We start from the raw sequence: 13,842 nt of genomic DNA on the forward strand, positions 1-13,842 counted from the left end.
TTTAAAAGGGGGAATCATGATTCTGTTTGCAGTAAATCAACGATTTTTTTTTGCTGACTGTCCCTCTACGTGAGGGCCGAAGTGCAACTTTAATATCAGACTTCAAATCTGCTGGATGTGAGGTCATGCTGAATCTCACAAATCATCTTTCAAAATTGAAGTGCTTAAACCTGAGAAAATCGTATAAATGTTGCATTCGCAATGGATTGGGGGGAAAAGTTACAGAGACGGCGCTTTCAGATTTGAGTCTATTGTTTTTTTTCCAATAGAAATGTTTCCTCAATGAATTTCCCAAACACGATTTTACAAGGTCGTGTTGTATAGTTACTAAACTTTGTCCCTTATTCCTCAATGCCCTGACCCCTCGAACTAGTACAGTTTTGATGACGTCCTCTACCATTGATCACTTTTCGAGAGTGAATTGCAGTTTTCCACGATCCTTTGTGCACAACTCAGTCAAAATTCACATAACAACAGGTTATAGTCCAACAATTTATTTGGAAGCACTAGCTTTCCGGGCTCTGCCTCTTCAGGTGATTCTGGTACATGACCATATCGCACAGAACTTATAGCAAAAGGCTTACGGTGTCATGGAATTGTAATGATATTTTAAACAATTTTATTTTTAAAAATCACACACACAACCGTAGGTTATAATTCTTAAGTACCTGGTGAAGAGTCAGCGCGTTGGAAGCTAGTGCTTCCAAATAAACCTTTTGGACTATAACCCGGTGTTGTGTGAATTTTGACTCAGTTGTGTTATTTTTAATTTTGTCCACCCGAATCCAACACCAGCATCTTCAAATCACAACTCAGGGTCATACAGCACAAAAACAGACCCTTCAGTCCAACCAGTCCATTTCCCCATAATCCCACTGATTTGACATCAAATTGGATAAACTCTTTACACTGGCTCTTGCATGACTAACTATCTAGGAATTGTTCCAACGAAATGCTATACAATTTTGCTTAACCAGTTCCTGTATCTTAAAGTAAAATCAGATTGATCCCCTTGAAGACTTTTTCCACCAAGACTGCATAGACATAGCATCTTCTACTCCTACAACCAGTAGCATCATGAAGCACAAAGATGGCAGCTACAGTCATAGAGATGTACAGCATAGAAACAGACCCTTCAGTCCAACTCGTCCATGCCAATCCGATATCCCAACCCAATCTAGTCCTACCTGCCAGCACCCAGCCCATATCCCTCCAAATCCCTCCTATTCATGTACCCATCCAAATGCCTCTTAAATGTTGCAATTGTACCAGCCTGCACCACTTCCTCTGGCAGCTCATTCCATACATGTACCACCCTCTGTGTGAAAAAGTTGCCCTGTAGGTCTCTTTTATATCTTTCCCCTCGCACCCTAAACCTATGCCTCTAGTTCTGGACTCCCCGAAATGAAGAGCACCAACTTCTGCAATTTCCTTTCCAAGTCATTCTCAGTCCATCCAGACAGTCAAAATATATTGCTTTATCTTCAGTGTCACCTGGTTAAATACTAGAACTCCCTCCTTTAATAGCATTATGCGACTACCTATTCTGAATAGACTGCAGCAGCTCGAAGGCAGCTCACCACCACCTTCTCAAGGGCAATTAGGAATTGCCGGTAGGCACCGACCCAAACAGTGATACCCACATTCCATGTATGAATTTTTTAAAATCCCTGTTTTTATTTTCATTTTGTAGTTTTATCAATTTATTTAATTTGCTCAATTTTTGACTTTGCTGCAATTGTATTTTAAAGATTACTTTACACATCATTAATCATAGTAATTAATTTTTCTGAACATAGCTGTAATTAAAAAGGTATTAGTTTGAATGAATGTGTGCTGTACACACTTGTTTTTAAGTTAATAATACTCTATATTAACGAGGAAGGTAGTTGAACAATTACAGCTAGCTCTCAGGTAAACTAATAATAATTCTAGCAGGATCAACAGTCGAATTAGATATTGAAATCTGTAATCTAGATGAATAGGAATAATTAACCAGGTAACTTGAGCATAGGTGGAGATTGGCTAACTAATAGAAGGCAGAGAGTTGGGATAAATAAGAAATTTTCAGAATGGCAGTCTGTAACTATGGAAATAAATGTAAAACCATCAAGCTTAGGCTCACAAAAAAAACCTCAAAGCTCCAATGCTCAACTTAGTAATAAAACATTATCTTTGGTCATCCAAGTCCTTAAAATATGTTGTAAATAATTGTGGCCCCCACACTGGATCCTTATAGCACTCCACAGAGTCATACAGCACAGAAACAGACCTTTCTGTCCAATCAGTCCATGTTGAACATAATCCCCCACCTAAACTAGCCCCACCTGTCTGCTCTTGGCACATACCTCTCCAAACCTTTCCTATTCATGTACTTATCCAAATGTCTTTTCAACATTGTAATTAGACCCACATCCACCACCTCCTCAGGAAGTTAATTCCACACACAAACCACCCTCTCTGTAATAGGAATTGTCCCCATGTCATTTTTAAAACTTTCTCCTCTCCCCTTAAAAATGTGCTGTCTAGACTTGAAATCCCTCATGCAAGGGAAATGACAACTACTATGAACCCTATCTATACCTCATTTGCTTATAAATTTCTGTAAGGTTGCCTCTCAACCTCTTACACTCCAGTAAACAAAGTCCCAAGCTATCCAGCCTTTCTTTATAACTCAGACCTTACATACCCAGCAATATCCTGGTAAATCTCTTCTGAATCCTCCGCCATCCTGAAAATACCCTCCGCACACAAGTATTTCTTTTCTATTAGTTAGAAAATTAGTTAGAAAATCCATGCTAATATTCTACAACCAAAACCATAGACTCTTATTAAGTGCATTATGTGTGGTACCTTATTGAATGCATTTTTTGAAATCCAAATATATTACATCTACTGATTTCTCCTTTATTTGTCCTGCTTGTCACCTCCTCAAAGATCTCTAATAAAATTGTCAGGCATGGTTTGTGTATTTTTAAGTGCCCTACCTCCTCTATAATAGGCACTTGAACATTTTCCCAATGTCAGTCCTAACAGTAACTGACCTGTAGGTACTTTTGTTGTCTCTTTTTTTGAATAGGGGTGTTTCATTGGCCGACTAAATAATTATTGGAAGATTGTGACCAGTGTATCCATTATTCCAGTAGTTAGAGTATAGAACATTACAGCGCAGTACAGGCCCTTCGGCCCTCGATGTTGCACCGACCTATGGAATCAATCTGAAGCCCATCTAACCTACACTATACCATTCTCGTCCATATGCCTATCCAATGACCATTTAAATGCTCTTAAAGTTGATGAGTCTGCTACTGTTGCAGGCAGTGCATTCCATGCCCCTACTACTCTCTGAGTGTAGAAACTACCTATGACATATGTCCTATATCTATCACCCCTCAATTTAAAGCTATGTTCCGTCGTGCAAGCCATCCTAGGAACCCCCTCCCACATCCGCCATTCCTGTGGCAAGTAAGACTTTATGATTTGAGCCCAACTGTAGTCAACATCATCTTTTTGTCATAAATGTCATGTGGCTATGCTGGGGTGAGGATGGACAATAACGATTGTGTAAATCTATTTTAATTGTTCCTGCTCTGTAAAAAGTGAGCAGAAATATACTGGCTGCTTAGTTTGAACTTGGCCTGACCTGTTATTGCATTGACTTCCCTCCAGAGAATTTAAAAAATTCAGTCATGGGTTGTGACGTTACTAGCGTTTATTGCCCATCCCTAGTTGCCTTTCAGAAGATGGTAGTGAGCTGGATTCTTCAACCGCTGCAGTCCACCTCCTGGCAGTGACCCACAATGCCCTTTGGGAGGGAATTCCAAGATTTTGACCCAGCAACAGTAAAAGAACAGCTGTGTATTTCCAGGTCAGGATGGTGAGAGCCTTAGAGGGCAATTTGCAGGTGGTGGTGTTTTCATCTATCTGCTGCCCTTGTCCTTAATTGTTTACTGCTGGTGCCCAGCAGTTATCATTGACACATTGGTAGCTTTCTACAACATAAAAGAGACACAGTACAAAATGTGGACATATACAGTGGGAATGGAGTCTTCGACCTATTAATTACTTAGCTTACCACTGATGCTGTGCGCTTTGCAGTTGAACCTTGAAACTGCAATAGATATTGCTGCAGTAAGCAGTGTCAACAGGAAAAAGATCGCAAAAATGCAATTGCACCCTCATAATTTTACTTCCTTTAAAATCTTAAGATGTAAGCTATCACGATGAGGAGACTTATCATCTTTAAACCCATTAGCTTCTGTAATACTTTTTCTCTAGTAGCATTTATTTCCTCCATGCTCCTTCCCGAACTTTAGCCTCTTGGTTGTTTCGTATGTTTGGAATACTATTAGCTTCCTGCACATATGAAGAATGATGCAATGTATATTTTAAACTCATCCGCCATTTCCATCTTTCTCTATTATTTGCCTTGCCTCATTCTCTAAGGGTCCTATGCTCACATTGGCCATCTCTCTTGTCATATATTTCAAGAAGTTGTTACTGTCTGTTTTTATATTACTTGCTAGTTTGCCATAATAGATTTTTTTTTACGTCTTTTGAAACTTTTCCGATCCTCTGACTTACCACTTAACTTTGACACATTGTATCTCCTTTTTTTTCAGTTTGATGTTATGCTCAGCTTTCTCAGTTAAGTATGGTTGGCTTATCCCCTTTCTAGAATCTTTCTTGCTCATTAGGATTCATAGATGCTCTGAATAATGAGCTACTTTGTCAAAAGTTGGCTATTGTTTATCAACTTTTATTTCTGCTAAACTCACTTTCCAGTTTACTCCTCCGTACTCTGTCCTCCTTACTAAGCTCAGCACAGTTGTTCCAGACACAAATTCCTCCCAAAGCGAATGCTGAATTCCATGATATTATGGTCACGGTGCCCTATAAGATTTTTATTTTGAGATTGTTTCCTAAGCCTGTTATGATTACGCATTACTAGACCCAAAATATATTGATCTCTAGTTATCCACAATACATTGTTTCAGGAAATTGTCCTAACTGCACTTTATGAATTCTTTCTCTTGGTTCTCTTTGCTGATTTGATTTTTCCAAAATATATGAAGATTAGAGTCACCCATGATTAATGCACTGCTTTTCTTTTAAACATATCTTATTATCTCTTGAAGCTACTGTTTGAAGCCAATAGATTATTCCCACCAGTATTGTCTTTTATTATTGTTTTTTCTACCCATATGGATTCTGTATTTTCTAATCAAAGATCATTTCTTTCTACCATACTTATAGATTCATAGAGTCATAGAGATGTACAGCATGGAAATGGACCCCTTGGCCTAACTAATCCATGCTGATCATATATCCCAACCCAATCTAGTCCCACCTGCCAGCACTTGATCCATAACCCTCTAAATCCTTCCTATTCATATACCCATCCCAATATCTTTTAAATGTTTATTCTATTTCATGCCAAAAACGCCACTCCACCACCCTTCCCTTCCTGCCTGTACATTTTGAAAAATCACACACCACTGAATATGCCTTAAAAGCAAAGTCACAGGATAGTGAAGAAGGCAATTGGCATTCTTTCCTTTATTGGTCAGACCATTGAGTACAGGAGTTGGGAGGTCATGTTGCAGCTGTACAGGACATTGGTTAGGCCACTGTTGGAATATTGCGTGCAATTCTGGTCTCCTTCCTATCAGAAGGTTGTTGTGAAACCTGAAAGGGTTGAGAAAAGATTTACAGGGATATTGCCAAGGTTGGAGGATTTAAACTATAGGGAGAGGCTGAATAGGCTGGAGCTGTTTTCCCTGGAGTGTCGGAGGCTGAGGAGTGATCTTATAGAGGCTTACAAAAGCATGCGAGGCATGGATTAGATAAATAGAAAAGGTATTTTCCCTGGTGTGGGGGAGTGCAGAACAAGAGGGCATAGGTTTATGGTGAGGGTGAAAGATATAAAAGGAACCTAAGGGGCAATGTTTTCACACAGAATGGAATGAGCTGCCAGAGGAAGTGGTGGAGGCTGTTACAATTACAGCATTTAGAAGGTATCTGGATGGGTATATGAATAGGAAGGGTTTAGAGAGATATGGGTCAAGTGCTGGCAAATGGTACTAGATTAGGTTAGGATATCTGGTTGAATTGGATGAGTTGGACCAAAGGGTCTGTCTCCGTGCTGTACATCTCTGACTCTATGTAGTTTCTAGCTTTGATCTCCTTGTAACCATATCTCTGTAATGACTATAAGGTCATATCCACTAATCTTTTTGTATCATTAATTTGTGTTTTGTTCCAAAGAAAATGCTCTCTAATTAAAGAGCCATGAATTGTGATTTTTTCCAATTTTTTTCATCCTTTGACCCTGTTTACTGCTGCTGTATTTTTATGCTTTTACACTCTACCTCTTCTGGTCCACTTGAGTATCGTTATCAAAATAATTGCCCTTCAATGCTGCCACATTCTTTAGTTTTTAAAGCTTCCATATCTCTTCACAAATCTTTCCCTCATCTAGTTAACCTAAAGCCTACTGTACAACCCTGTAATTTGATTCACCGGGACACTGATCTTAGAATGGTTAAAATGAAGTCTGTCCAATTGGTGCAGCTTCCCTCCACCCCATGATTTGGAGGTGTCTATGCTGGACTGGGGTGTACAAAGTTACACACAACACCAGGTTATAGTACAACAGGTTTATTTGGAAGCACTAGCTTTCAAATTGCTGCTCCTTCATCAGGTGGTTGTGGAATATAAGATCATAAGACTCAGAATTTATAGCAAAAGTTCGGGTGGCATGATGGATCAGTGGTTAGCAATGCTGCCTCACAGTGCCGGGGACCCACGTTCAACTTCAGCCTTGGGCAACTGTCTGTGTGGAGTTTGTGCATTCTCCCTGTGTCTGCGTGGTTTTCTCCGGGTGCTCTGGTTTTCTCCCACAGTCCAATCAAGTAGATTGGCAATGCTAAATTGCCCATAGGGATGTGAAGGTTAGGTGCAAATGTAGGGGAATGGGTCTGGGTGGGTTAGTCTTTGGAGGGTTGGTGTGTTTTTGTTAGGCCGAAGGGCCTGTTTTTACACTACAGGGATTCCAATTCTAATTCTAATTCTTTACAGTGTGATGCAACTATAGTTATATATTGAAAAGATCTGAATTGTTTGTTAAGTCTTTCATATTTTAGAATGACCATGTTGGTTTCAGCTCTTTCGTATGTAAGTCCCAGAATGTTTTTTAAAGTTACATTCTCAAGAGAACTTTAACAATAGGTACCATGTCAGCTCAGAAAATGTATTGAGGTGTGACGTTAAAGTTTGTCTGTGTCCCAATGTTCAGACTGATTCTATTTCTAAAAAAAGGATTTACAGTTTTCATGTAAGATTCTGTAAATCCCTTTTTTAGAAATAGAATCAGTCTGAACATTGAATAAAATATGAGTGACTTAACAAACAATCCAGGTCTTTTCAATATATCATTTCAGTTGCATTGCTCTGTAAACTTTTGCTATAAATTCTGTGTCTTGCAATCTTATACTCCACAACCACCTGATGAAGGATAGGCACTCCGAAAGCTAGTGCTTCCAAATAAACCTGTTGGACTATAACCTGGTGTTGTGTGATTTTTAATGTTCTACCCCAGTAATACTGATGATTCCCTATGAATTGAAACTCCTTCTTCCCATACCATTCTTTGAGATACCCATTTAACCTGTTTTTATTGACTCTCTGTCAGTTTTTCTGTGGCCGAGGTAGTAATTGTGAGCTTATTACTTTGGGTGTTCTGCCTATCAATTTAGCTCCTAACTGTTCAGGATCTTTCAGCAGAATATCCTTTCCATTCCTGTCATATTATTTATACCAATATAGACAACGACAACTTTATCCCTCCCCTCTCACTTCACATTCCTCTTCAGTCATAAGGAGATGTCGTTAATCTTGGCATTAGGCAGACAACACAACCCTTGGGACTCAAACTCACAGCTGCAAAGAACAATGTCTACTTTCCTAGTAATACGTCCCCTACCATTACTGCATTCATATTTCTTCCTGCACTTGAATGATTCCTTGTTCCACAGTGTAGTGGTCAGTATGCTTATCTTCCCTGAAGTCCCTGCTCTTGTTCACACAGCTTACAAGAACCTTTTATCTATTGGACAATAGTCGAGACAAAGGACTTTTGAGCACTTCCCTTGGTCCCCATACTTGCCCCACTTACAATGATAACTTTTGCCTTTGATCACAGACCGGGTTTGAATGACCTAATCTCAATGCGTGACCACCCCCTGGAGCCAATTATCTAGGAAGCATTCCCCTTCTCTGATGTGAGGCAATGTATGCAGCTTAAACTCCAGCTCCTCAACTCAAACTTGAATTTATTTGAGTGGCAAATACTTGCAACAGATGTGATTAAAATTTACATCGCTGATTTGGAATTGGGGACCACGTGTACTGTGTCAAAGTTTGCAGATGACACTAAGATGAGTGGCAGAGCAAAGTGTGTAGAGGACTGTGAAACTTTATAAAGCGACGTCGATAGTTTAAGTGAGTGGGCAAAGTCTGGCAGATGGAGTACAATGTTAATAAATGTGAAGTCATACATTTTGGTAGGAGTAACAGTAAAACGGATTATTATTTGAATGGTTAAAAAATTGCAGTATGCTGCGATGCAGAGGGACCTGGGTGTCCTTGTGCATGAGTTACAGAGGGATGGTCTGCAGGTGCAACAGGTAATTAAGAAGGCAAATGGAATTTTGTCCTTAATTGCGAAAGGGATTGAATGTAAAAGCAGGGAGGTTATGCTGTAGCTGTGCAGGATGCTGGTAAGGCCACACCTAGCATACTGCGTGCAGTTTTGGTCTCCTTACTTGAGAAAGAATGTACTGGCACTTGAGGGGGTGCAGAGGAGGTTCACTAGGTTAATTTCAGAGTTGAGGGGGTTGGCTTATGAGGTGAGACTGAGTAGACTGGGATTATATTCATTGGAGTTTAGAAGAATGATTAGATTAGATTACTTACAGTGTGGAAACAGGCCCTTCGACCAAACAAGCCCACACTGACCCACTGAAGCGCAACCCACCCATACCCCTACATTTACCTCTTGCCTAACACTATGCAATTTAGCATGGCCAATTCACCTGACCCGCATATCTTTGGACTGTGGGAGGAAACCGGAGCACCCGGAGGAAACCCACGCAGACACGGGGAGAACGTGCAAACTCCACACAGTCAGTTGCCTGAGGCGAGAATTGAACCCGCGCCTCTGGTGCTGTGAGGCAGCAGTGCCAACCACTCTGCCACCGTGCCGCCCTGAGGGGGGGGGGGGGGGGGGTTCTTCTAGAAACATTTAAATTATAAAGGGAATAGATAAGATAGAAGTAGAGAGGATGTTTCCACTGGTGGATGAAACTAGGACAAGAGGACATAGCCTCAAAATTAGCAGGACCAGATTTTAGAAGGAACTTCTTCACCCAGAGGGTTGTGAATCCATGGAATTGTCTGCCCAGTGAAGTAGTTGAGGCTTCCTCAGTAAATGTGTTTAAAGCTAAGATAGGTAATTTTGTGAACAGTAAAGGAATTAAGGGCTATGGTCAGAGGGTGGGTAAGTGGAGCTGAGACCACAAAAAGATCAGCCATGATGTTATTAAATGGTGAAGCAGGCTTGAAGGGCCTGCTCCTAGTTCTTATGTTCTTATAGAACATAGAAAAATACAGCGCAGTACAGGCCCTTTAGCCCTCGATGTTGCGCCGACCCAAGCCCACCTAACGTACTCTAGCCCACTATCCTCCATATGCCTATCCAATGCCTGTTTAAATGCCCATAACAAGGGAGAGTCCACCGCTGTTACTGGCAGGGCATTCCATGAACTCACGACTCGCTGAGTAAAGAATCTACCCCTAACATCTGTCGTTTACCTACCTCCCCTTAATTTAAAGCTATGCCCCCTCGTAATAGCTGACTCCATACTTGGAAAAAAGTTCTCATGGTCAACCCTATCTAAATCCCTAATCATCTTGTACACCTCTATCAAGTCACCCCTAAACCTTCTTTTCTCCAATGAAAACAGCCCCAAGTGCCTCAGCCTTTCCTCATACGATCTTCCTACCATACCAGGTAACATCCTGGTAAACCTCCTCTGCACCCGTCCCAGTGCCTCCACATCCTTCCTATAGTATGGCGACCAAAACTGCACACAATACTCCAGATGCGGCCGCACCAGAGTCTTATACAACTGCAACATGACCTCAGGACTCCGGAACTCAATTCCTCCACCAATAAAAGCCAGTATGCCATATGCCTTCTTCACAGCACTATTTACCTGGGTGGCAACTTTCAGAGATCTGTGTACATGGACACCAAGATCCCTCTGCTCATCCACACCAAACATGCGACCATTAGCCCAGTACTCCATCTTCTTGTTACTCTTACCAAAGTGAATTACTTCACACTTAGCTACATTGAACTCCATTTGCCACCATTCTGCCCAGCTCTGCAGCTTATCTGTATCCTGCTGTAACCTGCCACATCCTTCCTCACTGTCAACAACTCCACCTGTTTACTAGGGATCTCCTTAGGTTTCAACAGTTCACACATTCCAGATTTAATTAAGTTGGTGTTTCAATGTACATCTTGAAATTAATCTGTGGGAAGTTCACAACTACGAAATTTTGAACTGAGGATTTTATTTAAATTTCAGCAATAACTATAACTAAATTAAGTGTTATGAAGGTCTAAGGGGTACCTTTTAAGAAAGTTGAAAAGCTAGCAAGGACTTAGAGAGGCACAGAGAGTCCAGAACAAGACAACAATGTAACGCTTGGTCAGGACAGCTAACAGTGGCTGGGTTGCTATGAGAAAAAAAACAATTCAAATTTGGCCAAATTTAAATTATGCCCCAATTAACCAAACTCTAATTGATTTTGAATTTAGTATTTTGACAGTATTAAAACCAATGAAACGACCAACAGTTAACCAGAGCAGCAAAGAGAACTGCCAAAAGACCAATAGGTATAGGCTGCCAGTAAGAGCCCTCTGAAAGGTATCTGTCTGGAGAAGGAATTTGCACAGAGAAAGGACATTGACATCAACCTGGAAAGAAAATGTGCAGAGGAAGATACATGGAGTAGATTTCTCAGCTGGCTGGTTTTGAAATATGAATGTCTTTGTAAGTCTTAATCGGGAGCGTTATAGGACCAGTATTGTAGAGTGGGAGGTAAAAGATAGGTTTAGAGAAAGGAGTTGAAAATACTTGTTGGTTAATGTTCCCTGTTACACTTAAAGAATAAAGTTCTTAAATCTTTTGTACTTTAAATAGTGACTTTGGGAAAGTTATTTGCCTCTCAGGTTTTCACAGATTACAGCATGGTGTGACTCTTTTCCGGGCTGCTGGTTTAAATTAGTGGAGGGGTTTGTCCCGTGTCATACCATAGGTTTGAACAAATTGAAGATTTAAACATTTTTATACTGAGCAAACTCAAATACTCAGATACGCTGAACTGAAACAAACACAGCATACTGGAGAAATTATTTTCAACCTTCAGTTCTGAAGAAACTGCCAGAAATGTTGAATTTCTCCTGCATTTTCTATGTTTGTTTCAGATTTACAGCACCTGCAATATTTTGGTTTTATTACAAGGCTGAATTAAGTTTGCCTGCTGGTTTTATAATTACAGCAGATCAATATTTTATTCTGTTCCTCTAGGTTGGTGCTTTAAATGCATGTTTCTTCGCAAAGCGAGGTTTTCAAGTGGAACTTTATGAAGCACGCAAAGGTGGGATTCATTTACTTTCTTTTTGCCTTTTAACATCGTCGAATGAACACATCTCCAAGTTGTGATTTAGTCTTAGTTATAGAAGTAGTTAAGACAATCTGTGGAGCTCATACCTACTAAACTTAATTTAAATACCTAAGTTTATTAAGATCATCTGTAAGCTACAATTCCTGTCAATGTTGCTTTCTAAGTTATAATTTTGAATCACATTATATTGTATTATTATATATCATATTATATCAATATTTAATATCTAATGTTGGAAAATATTATCCAGAGATGTACACATCTCATTTGCCAGCAACCAAACAAATCATTGGTATTGATTTTGAAACATTTTCTTAAATTCGGAATTTTCACATATCCAGAATGTGACAAAGCTCCTCCTTTAACAAGGTTATGTTGTTCTTGGCTTTTTTTTGAGAGAGAGGTCGTAAAAGACACAGACTCCAAAATGTCTGGGATTGAAGGGTTTTAGGGCCAATTTGTTTAGAGCTAACAAATGCTGCCTCAGGCATAATGCTTTCAAATTTTAATACACACACTTGTCCAATGAAAGGGGAATGGCCTGTTCTCCCAGTTCAGCTTTTCTCTGGATTGGTTTGAGGTTTAGTGCAGGATTGCTGTAAAATTGCTGGACCCAAAGAAGCAGGTCCAGGTTGGTACTCTCTCTCTCTGATGTCTATCCTGTCAGACCCTGTGTTTGAGTTTACCTTTTGTGCAAAGGGTGTTTATGAGGATTGTTGCAAGTATTTGGAATAGCATCATTAGGTTCAGTTTTTGGATAGGTATTCTGTATTCTGTTCTTTTTCGTTTGTGTTTCATCCAATAATCTTATAAATAAATTCTGTTTTGTTCAAAACAAAGTGGGTTGACCAGCAGCATCCCTTCTTGAATATCCACTTTACACCTGCTTAAAACAACTTGCAAAGTTAGGGTCTGGGCAACTTGCTTGAAATGTTTTGAGGGGGTCTGGCCTGGTCCATAACAAGAAGAAAATTTTCAGTCATAAAATTGAATAAGTGTACATATTAACTTAATTGATTTTATGATATTTATTCACATTTCTACTTCAAGGCCTTAGTCCCGTTTACGTGTGTAATTACAATTCATTAAATATCCCTGCAGGCAATCCTGTCATCAACAAGTTTAGAAATGGAACATTCTTCACCTTGTGAAAGGTGATCACCCTCTTCACATCCTCCCATTGCTGCTAAAAATGTTATCAAGTTCTGACATAGCGGCACTGAATCCTGATCCCCTTCATTTTGCTTCCAGGATAACCTAAAATGCTAATAAATCAACTTTCTCCATAACCATGCTTATCTTAACCATATTCTTGTAAAATTGAGACACATTGTGAGCAAAACCATATTTGAACTGTAAGCATTTCAGTTATTGAATAAACTGTTTTTGTGAGTGTAGTTTTAAACTTGTTTAAAATCTCCATTCCCCAGGAAATAATGAGGAGTGATTGAACTCTGTTCACCCAGTAGAAGTAACTACTATATAGGAAAGATGGTAAGGAAAAGCCAGGGAACTATAGACCGCCTGACGTCGGTGGTGGGCAAGTTGTTAGAGGCAATCCTGAGGTTCAGGATTTACATGAATTTGGAAAGGCAAGGACTGATTAAGGATAGTCAGCATGGCTTTGTGTGTGGGGAATCATATCTCACAAACTTGATTGAGTTTTTGGAAGAAGTCACAAAGAGTGTTGATGAGGCAGAGCAGTGGCCGTGATCTATATGGACTCCAGTAAGGCGTTCAACAAGGTTCCCTTTGGGTGACTGGTTAGCAAGGTTACGTCTGATGGAATACAGGGAGAACTAGCCATTTAAATGCAGAACTGTCTCAAAGAGAGAAAACAGAGGGTGTTGGTGGAGGATTGATTTTCAGACTGGAGGTCTGTGACCAGTGGAGTGCCACAAGGATCGGTGTTGGTTCAACTATATTTTGTCATTTATATAAACGACTTTAATATGAATATAGGAGGTATAGTTAGTAAGTTTGCAGATGACACCAAAATTGAAGATGTGTAATGGACAGCAAAGAAGGTTACCTCAGATTACAACAGGATCTTGATCAGATGGGCCAATGGGCTGAGGAGTGGTA

General features: G+C 39.9%; 1 protein-coding gene across 1 annotated transcript in view; it reads left to right on the forward strand.

The window, feature by feature from the left end:
• Positions 1-8,624: 8,624 nt before the first annotated feature.
• LOC132819359 (kynurenine 3-monooxygenase-like) overlaps positions 8,625-13,842 on the forward strand; it is a 78,973-nt gene continuing 73,755 nt past the window's right edge. The window contains exons 1-2 of the mRNA XM_060830824.1: positions 8,625-8,687; positions 11,661-11,730. Of these exons, the coding sequence (XP_060686807.1) occupies positions 8,625-8,687; positions 11,661-11,730 (133 nt within the window). The remainder of the gene's footprint in view (positions 8,688-11,660; positions 11,731-13,842) is intronic.

The sequence above is a fragment of the Hemiscyllium ocellatum genome, chromosome 10 (assembly GCF_020745735.1).
Source record: "Hemiscyllium ocellatum isolate sHemOce1 chromosome 10, sHemOce1.pat.X.cur, whole genome shotgun sequence".
Lineage (NCBI taxonomy): Eukaryota > Metazoa > Chordata > Chondrichthyes > Orectolobiformes > Hemiscylliidae > Hemiscyllium > Hemiscyllium ocellatum.